The sequence below is a fragment of the Ctenopharyngodon idella genome, chromosome 5, assembly GCF_019924925.1.
Source record: "Ctenopharyngodon idella isolate HZGC_01 chromosome 5, HZGC01, whole genome shotgun sequence".
NCBI classification, from domain to species: domain Eukaryota; kingdom Metazoa; phylum Chordata; class Actinopteri; order Cypriniformes; family Xenocyprididae; genus Ctenopharyngodon; species Ctenopharyngodon idella.
The window spans coordinates 44,341,532-44,355,579 of record NC_067224.1 but is presented as its reverse complement, the minus strand read 5'-3'; the positions used below and the strand labels follow the sequence as shown (position 1 = coordinate 44,355,579).

At 35.6% G+C, this 14,048-nt stretch overlaps 2 protein-coding genes and 1 long non-coding RNA gene across 17 annotated transcripts in view; 2 read left to right on the top strand and 1 right to left on the bottom strand.

Annotated features, from left to right (window-relative positions):
* The window catches only part of asgr1c.1 (asialoglycoprotein receptor 1c, tandem duplicate 1), a 65,228-nt gene that overhangs the window by 14,875 nt on the left and 36,305 nt on the right, over positions 1-14,048 (top strand). For 2 of the 14 annotated variants that reach the window (XM_051894659.1, XM_051894655.1), the window contains one exon: positions 836-919. The exons of 6 other annotated variants lie outside the window; for them this stretch is intronic. In XM_051894659.1, coding sequence (XP_051750619.1) covers positions 836-919 — 84 coding nt within the window. Of the gene's footprint in view, positions 1-832; positions 920-1,076; positions 1,173-1,285; positions 1,394-2,678; positions 2,772-3,052; positions 3,113-3,433; positions 3,586-3,658; positions 3,769-7,648; positions 8,561-14,048 lie in introns of those variants that run through there. 6 more of the 14 variants (XM_051894660.1, XM_051894654.1, XM_051894645.1 and 3 more) reach the window with 6 other exon arrangements.
* Positions 1-14,048, top strand: part of LOC127513103 (asialoglycoprotein receptor 1-like) — an 83,194-nt gene that overhangs the window by 52,044 nt on the left and 17,102 nt on the right. The window lies entirely within an intron of this gene.
* Positions 1-14,048, bottom strand: part of LOC127513141 (uncharacterized) — a 25,506-nt gene extending 11,458 nt beyond the window's left edge. The window contains exon 1 of the long non-coding RNA XR_007930350.1: positions 13,946-14,048. This is a non-coding gene — a long non-coding RNA (uncharacterized LOC127513141). The remainder of the gene's footprint in view (positions 1-13,945) is intronic.

Genomic DNA, 14,048 nt, shown 5'->3' with positions numbered 1-14,048 from the left:
AGTCAATGAGTTGAATCAACTCCACAGCAACTGCATAAATGTATCCACTAACCATTCAGAAACGTCCAGTTTCATTCTAAAAGTTGTAAGTTCTTCCTGAGTCTCTCCATCAGTGTCGACTCCGGTTTGAACAATGTAAGACTAAACACCGTTACTGACAATCCTCAATTTGGCTGCGTGAGATTCTCCAGCTTTTTTGTTGTTGAGCAACTGAAGCACGAGCTGTTAAAGCTCCGCCCTCTTCTGGAAAGGGGGCCGAAAGCAGCAGCTCATTTGCATTTAAAGTGACACACACAAAAACGGCGTGTTTTTGCTCACACCCAAATAGGGGCAAATTTGACACACTATAATAAATGATTTGGGTAACACTTTACAATAAGGTTCATTAGTTAAACATTAGTTAATGTATTAACTATCATGAACTAACCATGAGCGATACATTTATTACTGTATTTACTAATCTTCTTTGACGTTAGTTAATGGATGTACAGTTGTTCATTGTTTGTTCATGTTAGTTCACAGTGCATTAACTAATGTTAACAAGATTTTAATAATGTATTAGTAAATGTTGAAATTAACATTAACAGAGATTTATAAATGCTGTATAAGTGCAGTTCATTATTAGTTCATGTTAACTAATGTTAACTAATGAACCTTAATGTAAAGTGTTACCATGATTTGTGAGATATTTTGAGCTGAAACTTCACAGAAACATTCTGGGGACACCAGAGACTTATATTACATCTTGTAAAAGGGGCATTATAGGTCCCCTTTAACTTTAGAAAAAGTGTCTTTGTTTTTTTATGTCTCTATCACTCTCTCTCTGTATAAGAAGTTCAAGAAAAGAATATTGAGACCTTGATGAGCAATCTTGCCTCTTCAATCACATCCAAACAAGAGGAAAACCAGCAAAAGCTGGGTGAGATTTCAATTTTGTATTATTATGTACTGTACCTTTAAATCCTCTATCGCAACATATGAATGTGATTAATCTAATTAAATCTATATTTTTCCTACCAGGACACAACTGTATTTCTGACTGTAAAATCAGAACTTGTTTTACTTCTTTTTCACAGAGCGTCAGCAGGGTCTGTCACACACTGAAGTGAAGAGTTTGATGAACAATTTGAGTTCTGCTGTATCAGCGCTGACATCCAAACTGAATGATGCAGGTCTGCAAATCTTATCATTTAAAACAGACAACATAACAAATATTTTTAAGGGCAAACTCTCATATTCTTGATTGTTTATCAAGCAAATAGATATAATTTTTTTCCTTTCACAGTTGGCAACCAGGAGCAGAAACAGACTGAAACACAAAAAATATTAGACAATTTGAAATCAGCTGTTACTTCTCTACAATCTGATCAACGAGACAAGCAATGTGACTTTGGTAAGACAGATACACAAAATTAATATGAATTTAACATTTAATAAAGTTTATTAATGAATTGATAAGACCTTCTAGTGAACCTATAATTCTCTTGTTACGCTCTCTTTTAAAATATCTCGTATAATATTAACTGTATCTGGTTATGAGTGGATGCATGTGGGCTCAGAAAGCTGAATCCTAAATTAGACCGCAATCAAATCTCAGCATGTTTTCTGTCTTATTGGAGACATTAACACTGAATATATTTCCAAGCAATTTCAATTGCAAGGAAAGTAAGTGCAAAAAGTACAAAGAGATTTTAACATGTTATTTCATTTGATAACCTTAGTTAAATTCGTTAGTTAGCATGAACTAACAATGAACAATACTTCTGAAGCATGTATTAATTTTAGTTAATGTTAATCATTGTTAACATCAGTTAAAGGGTTGGTTCACCCAAAAATGAAATTTCTGTCATTAATTACTCACCCTCATGCCGTTCTACACCGGTAAGACCTTCGTTCATCTTCAGAACACAAATTAAGATATTGTTGATGAAATCAGATGGCTCAGTGAGGCCTTTATTGAGAGCAATGTTACTGCACCTCCCAAGATCCATAAAGGTACTAAAAACATATTTAAATCAGTTCATGTGACTACAGTGGTTCAACCCTAATATTATAAAGCGACGAGAATACTTTTTGTGTGTCAAAAAAAACAAAATAATGACTTTTCAACAATATCTAGTGATGGGCGATTTCAAAACACTGCTTCATGAAACTTCGAAGCTTTTGTTTTGGATCAGTGGTTCGGAGCGTGTATCAAACGGCCAAACTGCTAAAATCACGTGACTTTGGAGCTCCGAATCACTGATTCGAATCAAAAGATTCATAAAGCTCCGAAACAGCTTCGCTTCAGCTATGATAAAGAGACATCCACTCTTGTACTGCGTGTTCGTGCATTTTGGGGGCGGAGCAATGAAGGGAGGGGTGTGTTTGGGTTGATTCAAATATCAACAGTGTTTCTCTGAAATCACTTACTGCACCTTTAACAAATGTTAAATGCTGTAAAAGTAAAAATATATATGTTAACAAATGAGATCTTATTGTAAAGTGTTATAGAGAATTCTAATATAAGATTTCTAAGTTTTATGAACACAGTGTGCAAAGTTCTTGTTTAAGACAAAACTGATATAAGCAGATGTTAAATATGTATTTTTATATTTTCTAATTCGCAAAGCCATTATTGCTATGCACAGTGATCTTGCTGATCCAGTATATTGTATGGCTTTTGTCTCATGTTAAAGAGTCTCTGTCGAGCTCAATGAATGTCCTGAAGAGTTCAGTGTCGGATCTCACTTCATCTGTCGCATCTCTTTCCTCTAAACAACAGACCTCTGGTGAGTTATACATTCACAGTACTCAATAATGCAGTTACTGCACTGATATTGCAAAAATATTGCTATATTGTACCCAACTGAATCTACTGAATTCATCTCTCTTTTTTTGGTTGAATAAAGACATAATTTCAGAAATATAATAATAATTTTTTGATTTCATGGACCTGCGTGCTGATACTGACATTATTCTTTACGTTGGAAATAATTGGATTGAAATGAAACTCACAGGACACTGACTGCAGTAAGTCTAACCAGGTCTGATGTGTTTTCTTGTGTTCTAGAGGAGAGAGTCATGAACGCGCTGAATGATCTGATATCTAACATGAGCAACAAAACAGCAGGTACTGCATCTACACTCTAATAAAGCTTCCAAAAGGGGGTTTTTGCACCAATGCCATAGAAGAAACATTTGTGGTTCCTCAAAGAATCTTTCAGTGAATATACTTAAAAGAACCATTTTTTCTTAGTGTTAAGAACATTATAAAAATCTAAAGAACCATTTTACACTATGAAGATTCCATGGATGTTAATTTTTGTAAAACATAAAAGATTCTTAATGGAACCATCATTGCCAAAAAGAGCAGAGTGTAGCGCTACTTGGTTAAATGTGCTGTATATTTATTCCTCTTATTTTGCAACTTTTCTCTCTCTCTCTGACACAGACGTCCCTATAACCTGTAAATCTGGCTGGATATCATACAAAAGCAGCTGTTTCTTGTTCTCTGGTAATACACTCAACTGGACTGAGGCACGAGATTACTGCAAAACACAGGGCGCGTTACTCCTCAAAATACAAGACGACGACAGGGAGTGGGTGTGTAATGTTCATGGCATGCGCATAACATAGCATTTTCATTTCATTTTTTTAAAAACTATCTTTCCCCTAGGCATTCTTGAACCATCACACCATACCCACATTCTACTGGGTCGGTCTAACGGATCAGACCACAGGCCAGTGGAGATGGGCAGATGACACTCCTTACACCATAAACAAAGAGTGAGCTGATTCATGCATTATTCACTTTCTCCCCAGATAAAAAGAGCTTGATATACAAGAACATTTCTTAGCAAACATGCACTAAAATAGCATACATTTAAATTTACATTTGACTAATATTCATACTAGACCTTATAGATATTACACCTTTTAGAGGTTAAGTACCACATTTTGGCCTCAAGATGGCTCTACATTTATGTTTATCCTTAAGTATGACCTAATATCCACTTTATTTTGCTAGACATAAGAGATATTTTCTGTGAATGTGTTCGACTTCCAATTCATTCAGTAGGTAATAAGGTAAATGATGGCTGCATCTGAAATCACATACTCTCTTGAGTAGGTACTTATTTTGAATAGGAAATTACTTTGTGACTGCTAAATGTTCTATATAGCATGAATGTGTGTAGTATGAATGTAATCCAGACATACTACATTCACTATGTTGTGACCCAGTTGCGTCGCTTCACTGCCATTCACAAATCCTCTCCCGTGGCCTCATGGGATAGTAAAGTGTCATGTAGTAGGTAATCTGGGTACGTTTCACCTACTCTTTGAGTACTGTGAATTCAAACATACTACTTTTGTACTGTTTTTCACCTATGAGTTAGGGAAGTATGCAATTTCGGATGCAGCCCATAACTAGAAGAATAATACCAGATAAGGCTCTTGTGGTTCAGTGCTTTACAATTAATGTGGAAGATGCCTGTGTTTTTTGTAAAGATGACCCTGAAATCATTAGTCATTTATTTTGGGAATGTCCTAAGGTACACAGTTTTTGGAAAGATTTGAAAAATAACAAAAAGAAATTAGGATTAAAGGTGCTATAGAGCTCCGGACGTCACCTGACCCGTTCTGTTTACACCACCATGCTGGCAGGCAGGGACAGCTGGGAGCAAATATGAAATGAATGGCGCCAGCATGAGTTTCAAGGCAACAGAGTTCATGTACATAGCAAAACACAATAGATTAAACATAACAGATCCCTATAACGCCCCCGGGGTGCTTTTAATGTGTATTGATAAAGGAACGGATATCTTTTCTGACCTGCGGTATCCTGATATCTACAACTCATCAACTTTTCCTCGTCCTACTCCGGAAACTCTTTAAAAGCCTACAAAAGCCTGGAGGGGTACAAATGGACGCAATATAGCTTTGTGATGAATATTCAACTTTGGAGTTGAGTAACGTTAAGTCAACTGTAACATAATCGACCCTAGCTGTCCTTTGTTTTTAGGTACCCAGCATAGCTGTATCACCGTGAGTACAGTATACATCATAAATGTCATAAAATCTTAACCCGTTTAATCCCAAATTTTTCCCAGACATGAAAATATCCAAATGAGGTGTCATTTGAAATAATCAATAATTATTTTATTTATGGAAATGTGTGTGGAAAAATTGTGTTTTATGTTCGGCCACAATTGTGACCGGTGGAATAATGTGTACATTATACTGAAAATTCTTATATAGCCTCTATCAGCCCAGTTATTTAACACATTTTAAACTCTTTCATGTCATTTTAGGGTTACTATTAAACATAAAAACCTTTATACAACACTTATAGGAATACTGATAAAAGACAAAAAAAATAGTTGTTTTGTTGTGTTGGTTAGCACGTTTTATTGCAGTGAACCATTTCAGTCGTCTATCGGGATCCTAAGGAATATGATAAAATGATTTCCCCTTTGCTTTCCCCGCCTGTTCTGGCATCCTGTCGCACATCAGCTGTCCACCATGTTAAAATAGTAAGGTTTGTAAGGTCTAAACATGTCTGATTTTAAATTATTGTTTGACCACTATTGATACCAATGCTACAGCCGCTCTAGCGCTCTTCTGATGGCCTGCCAAAATGGTGGAGTTTAGATCACGTGACATCATGGAATTTGTCAACTTTTGGATGAATAAATCAAAAGTAGGACTGACAGGGCTCGACCTTGCCACTTGTCTGGGACAAGTAGATTTTTGATGGATCAAGTAAAAGAGAATTTTACTGGCCTGACCAGACATAGCCTGATTAATAATAAACTCAATTAACATACTGCGGTAAAAAATGTAAATAAATAAATTCAAAAAGCGGAGTTTTTATATTTATTACTTACATATGATACAGTTAAACAACATCAAAAGATTAAGAGTGCTGTCTTAAGGAATACCATCACGATTGAAAATTTGACACTGATTTCATACAACAGTTCCATAAACAAGTTTAGTCACTTACATTTTAGATGCAATATTGACTGTTTTTGTTGTTTCAGCAGCAAAAATAGGTCCAAAAAATGATCACAGCAGAACCGTAGCGCATCTCACAGCAACACTCAGCCGTGTTTCATCGCTGAATGATTCAGCCGTTTGAATGAATGACTCAATGACTCACTCAATAAGACGGTCAATTGCCGCCATCTACTGGCAATTTAGTTTCATGTTTATAATTTTTTCCTGAACATTTCTTATTTGCATTTTCAAAAAATATTTAAAACAATATCATAACATTATTTAATGCAGTTGTAATTTTTCAGTGTGTATATGATTTACTTTGATTGGTTACAGCCCTATAGTGTCTTATTATTCAAATAAATTTTATTGATCAAATTTAAGGATTTAAAATGAAAGATGAAGCATATATTTAATAAGATTTAAGCCATTTATAAATGATAAACAGTGCCCTTGAGGTAAATATCACAAATATGCACAAACTAAATATGCTGATAGAACACTGATGAGAATATTGCTTCAGAATAAATTATATTTATACAAAAACAAAAACAAAAAAAATCCTATTTTTTTCTGGACAAGCAACTTTTTTTACTCGGACAAGTGAATGACTGATTTACTTGTCTGTTGGACAAGCAGATCAGTAGCCTGCGGTCAGTAGCCTACACTTAAAGGGTTAGTTTGCCCAAAAATAAAAATTATGTCATCATTTACTTACTCTCATGTGTAAATAGTTCACCCAAAAATGGAAAACACAGAATTTGGTAAAAAAAAAAAAAAAAAAAAAAAAAAAGAGAGAGAAAAAATAAAACATATTTCATAGGGGCCTAAATATTTTTTTTTTTTTTTTTTTAACTTTTAAAAAATGGCAGTTAAATTGTATGTTTCATGATTTCAATTAATTAGACATGCTTTTTTTTTTTTAGCACTAATACAATTTAATTTAACCATCAAAAAACAAAGTAAAACTAAAAAATAAAATAAAAAATAAAACAGATTTCATAGGGCCCTAAATTAAATTGCATGCACTACAAAAAAAAAGAAAAAAAGAAAAAAACAGAAAAAAGATCTTCCTCAGGATTTTTGTTTTTCAGTACAAATATCTAAACATCCTTAAATTAACATCCAAGAAATTAAGTCTTGTTTTCTGAGAAATTGAACAATAATTAGCGTCAAACTTTGAAGTGTTGCTAATACAGCTCATTGTGTGCTTCCTAGACATTTACATGTAGAGAGGACATATTGACGTTATGTTCCCTTCGATTTATTCCTTAAATTTTCTTTAACTGATCTTAAAAAGGTCTTAAATTTACCTTCATAAAACCTGCAGAAACCCAATTTTGAGTGTCACAGCAAAGGCTGTGAATACTTATGTACATGTGATTTTTTTCGTTTTTTATTTTTAATAAATTTGCAAAGTTTTTAAACAAACTTCTTTCACGTTGTCATTATGGGGTATTGTTTGTAGAATTTTGAGGAAATTAATGAATTTAATCCCTTTTGGAATAAGGCTGTAACATGACAAAATGTGGAAAAAGTTAATTGCTGTGAATACTTTCCGGATGCACTGTAGTATAAAATGAACTCTAGATCGGATTGGATGCCAGAAAGTTGTTTTATATTCAGATGGAATGGTGTGACATTTGTTGATTGGCATTATTCACAGACGCTGGAATCCCGGGCAGCCGGATGACTGGATACTGGGAGAAGAAACAGAAGACTGTGGGGTGATTACACGTACTGGAAAACTAAATGACGGCCACTGTTACAAAAAATTCAGATTCATTTGCAGAGTGCAATTCTGAAACTGAAAATAGCTGTGGTGTAGCGCCATCTAAATGACAAATGAAAAGGATTCAGTCACTAACGTGAAAACATTTAACACTATATATAACACTGGTTTGTAGGGGTGTGATGAGATCTCGTGCTCGCAAGATTGTGACAAGATTTCTTATCGAGTTGAAAAGCTGTCTCTCGATATTGCCATGACGGAGTGTGAATTAGGATAGAATATGCCACCGCTACGTTTACATTACGCCTCCACTGTCGCTTTGCTTTTTATAGAAATAAAAACCATTTAATTTAGTCGGATAATGGTTGTTTCAATCCCATCCATCTCATCCAACACAAGATGCAGAGTCGTACGTAGTGCAGCAAGAATCAGAGTTCACTGATCATGTGATGAGAGTAAGTGATGCGATGACTGAAAAGACCATGGTGGAGGATTCATTGCTCAACAGAGCCAAAGCAAACTGTCTCATCACACCCCTACTGATTTCACAATAAATAGTGTTTAATTTCTTTTTCTGTCTTAATCATCGCTTAAGATAAATCAGGATTTTTACTTTTTCTACAAAATGTGATTTGTGTGGCATTAGAAGAGCATCAGATGTTAATTATGCTTCCATTTTACTTCAAAATGTTTCTGCTGTTTCTTCATACTTGACCTTTAGTAAGCAATAAATGGCTGATCATTAATAATAAAATCAGTAACAGACTGGATGATTGCTTATTAAAATATTGTATTACTTTGCTTCTGTTCCATTAAATGAATAAACTGCTCTCTAAAAAAAAAAAAGATTTTATCCTATTTTTACAGAGTGCTGAGTGGTTTGCTTTTGTAGCTTTGTATAGCTTTTTGAATCTCTATTTACTATCTACGACCAGCAGTATTAATATTATAAAGCGACAAGAATATTTTTGGTGCACCAAAAAAAAAACAAAATAACGAATTATTTAGTGATGGCCGATTTCAAAACACTGCTTCAGGAAGCTTCAGAACGTAATGAATCAGCATGTCGAATCAGCGGTTCGGAGCGCCAAAGTCACGTGATTTCAGCAGTTTGGCGGTTTGACACGCGATCCAATTCATGATTCGACACGCTGATTCATAACGCTCCGAATCTTCCTGAAGCAGTGTTTTGAAATCGGCCATCACTAAATAAGTTGTTATTTTGTTTTTATAAAAATATTCTCGTTGCTTTATAATATTAATATTGATCCACTGTACTCACATGAACTGATTTAAATATGTTTTTAGTACCTTTATGGATCTTGAGAGAGGAAATGTCATTGCTCCCTATGGAGGCCTCATGGAACCATTGGATTTCAACAAAAATATCTTAATTTGTGTTCCAAAGATCAACGAAGGTCTTACGGGTGCAAAACGGCACGAGGGTGAGTAATTAATGACAGAATTTTGATTTTTGGGTGAACTAACCCTTTAAATCTGTTAATCAACCTCAGTCAAAACTGATCAAAACTACTAAATGTTTAAAAAAAATCCAGGATTTTTACTCTTTTATTGCCAAGTGTATAAATGATGTCACTGATTTGGGGGGGAAAAACACACAAAATGACTTATTTTCAATATAAAAAGTGATTGTGGACTGGATTTTTTTTTTTTTACTTTTTATCACAGACTTGGACATGTGAAAGATTAGTAACAACATTGGTTTTGATGCATTGTTAGTTTTTGTGTAGCATCAGATTTTAATTTTTTCTCCCTCATTTACAGTTCGTGGCTGTTTTTGCCCCATTGACTTCCATTATAATGACATTTTTTGATTGCAAAGCCATGACACCATATAATCATGCATTCTTGATTGAAATTGATTGAATTTTCAAAGCATTTTCCCAAAATATGTATCAAAATAAGATTTGTCACCAAAAATCATTCCATTTGCTGAAACACAGAGAAAGTTGTGGCCAAATTAAGACTCAAAAACACCCCATAGTGGATGAAAACATCCCCAACAACACATAAGGGTTAATGTTGTAGTGGACAGCAGACGTGATGGCACCAGGGCTTCACAACAAAGGGCTTCCTTTTGTCCCACTTTGATTAATAAAAAAGAGTATGATAGGACCCTCAACGACAGCTAAAGGACTATTGTAATCAGGACTGCCAAAGGTGTAGGGCAGGAAAGACAACATCAATGGCCCATTGATCAGAGGATAATCTCATCACGAGTTGCCTTTGTTCACATTGGCCCTCCATGCCTTAGACCAATGTGTGAACGATCATGGACCAAACCGGTTCTGGCTAAAGAAAGGCCTCAAGAGAAAGACAATTTCTAAAAATATTGGCTTGAAATCACCAAAGATGGACAGGAATACTGTAAGGAACATGTCCTATATGTCTTTTTAATCATCCAAGAAACACACAGTGGAAACCACACCTGGAATAAAAGCCAATGCAATCGCACCCACTGAAACAGAAATGTAATACCTCAACCAATTCACATCAAGTTTGGACTTCGGAGTTCAGAACACTGCCACAAGTACTTTGAGAAAGGTTTGGAAATGAAATAAAGCATTTTCAAGGTCCTAAAGACACTGTCTTATTTAACTGTGTATTTTGGGAAAATGCAACAAGTTCCACAGGATGGAAAGGTGAGACATGATGGGCGACACCTGGAATGCTATGACCCAATCACTTCACCACATCAGGAAAGGCGGGGATTAGTAATACCCTCCCCAACGGGAAGGAATAGAAGCTTTCCCAAGTGAACAAACCCTTGTTCTGAGTTTCTGACCTGACGAGGGAAGAACAACAGCACGACCAAGGTTATACTCTTGTGAGTAAACCTTTCACTGCACGGACCTTCAAGCAGCCCGACTGCTTCTAGAGAGGACTTTGGCTCCTGACCTGCATAACTCAAGTACCTCCAAACTACAGAAGATCCTGTGGATTGACCACCATCTGACCTACAGTTCACTGGATTACACAAAGACCCCAGCACTCAGTGCAGCTCTGCAACTGTTGGAAAGCAATCCAGTCTCTCCCACTGCAAATGGAAAAATACCAGTGGAAGACGTCTCCTGTCGCCGGACTGATCACCCGACTAAGTGAAATGTAAATATAAGCTAACCAAACCTTTTCCCAAAGGCCTTGGCATTAGGTTGTTGCTATATGAGATTGCAATTTGTGTAGAGACTGTTTATCTAGGGTCAGCATATACAGATAGATACATCAGACACGTTATCTGTATTCATTGTAAATGCTTATTTACTATTTCATACCAACATCCAGAAAGACCACAACTGACTCCCCCATAGCTTGCTAATTACCCAGTCATTTCTTCGTCCAATCCGTTGCTCATCCACTTGGAATTCATTTTTGTTAACGTCCGTTTATGTAGTAGATTGTAATTTCTGATCGATTATTGATTCAATTTTCTTAGTAGTCATTTTTCCTTAGCAGTTTAGTCATGTTGATATTTTAGTTGATATTTTATTCTTATATCTTTTTGTTAATAAAAAACAATCTGGCCCAGGTGATGATTTGAACAGTAATAAAAAAAAACAAAAAAAAAAAACAGTTATGCATGGTCCACCGGCCATAATTCTGAACGGTTATTAGATTTATTTTGGCCAATATCTATTCTGGACTTGCAAACAAACTGCTTTGCAATCATTTCCCAAACTGTCATTTGTGTGGAAATATTACGAAGTCTGTAAACAGGATGTTAACACAGCCACATGCTGAATACTGACTCAAAGAGAAGAACACAGATGTGCCAGCAGAGCAAATACCAGGCCAAGCTCACTGTTTGTGAAATATAGGAAGAAAAATATAAATGAATGAATTGGGTTTATATGAATGTAACTTAGAAGGGAACTGTCTTCAGAAAAGTTTCCCTGCTTTATGTGCAGCAGTAACCAAGGAAAGATTATATCGCTGCTGTTCCACAAGCGCCACCTACTGTTAGAGAGAGAATCTGCATTTTCATTCAGTTCGTCTGCTATTTTTTTTTTGTGCAGGTGTCTTATGTAGCATAATTTCACAAAGCTATAAAGTCAGACCAATGCTTTTTTTTTCTGTAAATCTTGAAATTATACAATCTAATTTAAATCAAAAGCAACTGCTCATGCTCAAAATGCAGTGGTGCCTGTATACCAAATGGCTACTCATATTTTTTGTTTAAGGCCAGTTTGGCCTGTTATAGAACAAATAAACAGCAAATAAAAATAAATAAATAAAAGAAAAAAACTGGCGAACGGTATCAGATTTGCTCCCAAAAAATTGGAATTGGGCATAAAAAAATCAATAATAAAAAATATTAAATAAAACATTATTTTTAAAAATTCCTTTCACAGTAAAAACAAATGCAGTTTTCAACGAGCAGTGTTTTTTTTTTTTTCTAGCAAATTAATGTGTAGTTTGTATGGTTAATATTAATGTAACTGTCAGCTCACTAAGGTTTAAAAAAAAAAATTCGGCCCGCACATGGTTACATTTTTCCCATCCGGCCCTCAACCTAAAATGAGTTTGACACCCCTGCTCTACAAGCTCACCCGAATCTCACTAAATCCTTCAGATTGGTCAGATAATAAACTTCCTCCAATTTATAAAATTCTTATTCAGTCAGCAATCTTCCATGATTGTTCTTTATTGTCAAGGTGAGAGTCCTTGGCTGGTGCCCCAAAATATTGGAAGGAATCATCTGACTCAATATTAATACAAAATATTAATATTAATATTCAAGACCATAAATAACTACATTTGTGGTGCCCTCATGTGAGACTAATCCAGTATCACTACAATGTGATGACCAAAAGCATTATTTGTTCACCTTCCTGAGATTGCCCCCATTGTAAAACCGAACATTTCAAGATGTAGGAAATCCAACATTTGGTAGAAAACACTTTTATTTAAAAATAAAACACATTAATTACCACTATAACCAGCAGATGGCAGGCAGCAGAGGAGCATTTATTGGCTCATATCAGCCATTTCCTGTAATATTTTTTCACTCAGTTTCGCTTTTAAATAAATATTAAACATTATAGTGCTCACAAAATCTAATGAAAATCAATAACTTTCCTTGCAAATGAATTACACAGAAAGCGAGCACCGCTCTCCCCCTTTATAATTACAGAAGCTGTCAGTCAGCTCACTGATTTCAGCACACTTGTGAAAAACTCACATTTTATTCAATGAATTTAACTAAAGTGCACAATAAATCTATAAGTTACAGTGTGATGAAGCTTTTTTTCACACGAAAGTGTGAAAACTGATGGTCGAACTGAATTTAGCTGAGGAGGAACACTGAAGGACGTGTCTTTTTTAAGTTGTCTTACATTTGTGTAATGTATTGATGACAGGAGACCGCGGCTGCGTCCAAAAACTGGAAAATGCTGCCTTCGGAGGACACATTTCAAGGCAGGAAGGCATCAAGGCACGTCTGAATCCAATGTTAGCTTCACTTTCTGTCTCCTGAGATACCTTCATCTGATCGATTTTTGAAGGCAACATAGATGTATCCTTCGCCATCCCACATTTCTTTGCTTTCCATTCTGTGACAGTTGAGCTAGAAAAATAAAGACGCTATCTGAAAGTTGCGTTTGCTGGTCAGTTTGTGTGTAAATGTATGTTGTTGACCAACATTTTCCACTTTTGATGTCATTTCTAGTGAGAAATTACTACTGTAATAATTAAATATTTGTTTTGTTCTCACCAAAGCTTGCGCTATTTTGCAGTAGATCATTGAATTGTTACGCTGCCTCAGAAGTCTGTCCGGAATCAGTTTCATGAGGTGCCTTCATGCACAAACACTGCCTTACAAGTCATTGCCTGATAGGGCAGTGAGGCAACAAGTCAGCTGCCTAGGTTTTTCGGATGCAGCCCGCATGTGCTTCAACAACTGGCTTTTATTTGTGTCTGCTTAAAATGAAGATGGTGATGCAATAGTGCTTCACAGCATTCACTCCATTACACTACAACATGTACTCAGAAAAGCCTGTCTGGCACCAACAACTATGCCATGTTCAAAGTCACTTAAATCACCTTTCATCTCCATTCCGATGTCTTGACCATTGACTTGCTATAATTCTGGTTTTGATAAAGATATTTTGGTGCATCATCTTGACTGAGATTTTATCTGTAATTGTTTTTTTCATCTCCATTTTTCTGAAGATCCCTACTCAGAACCCCATTCTGAAAAACATCACTGATTACCTCATAGAGGAAGTGAGTGCAGAGGAGGAGAAGAGCTTTTAGGAAGTGCAGAAAGAGCCGAATCTGAGGACGGATCCAAAGAGGGAAATCCCACCGAGATTAC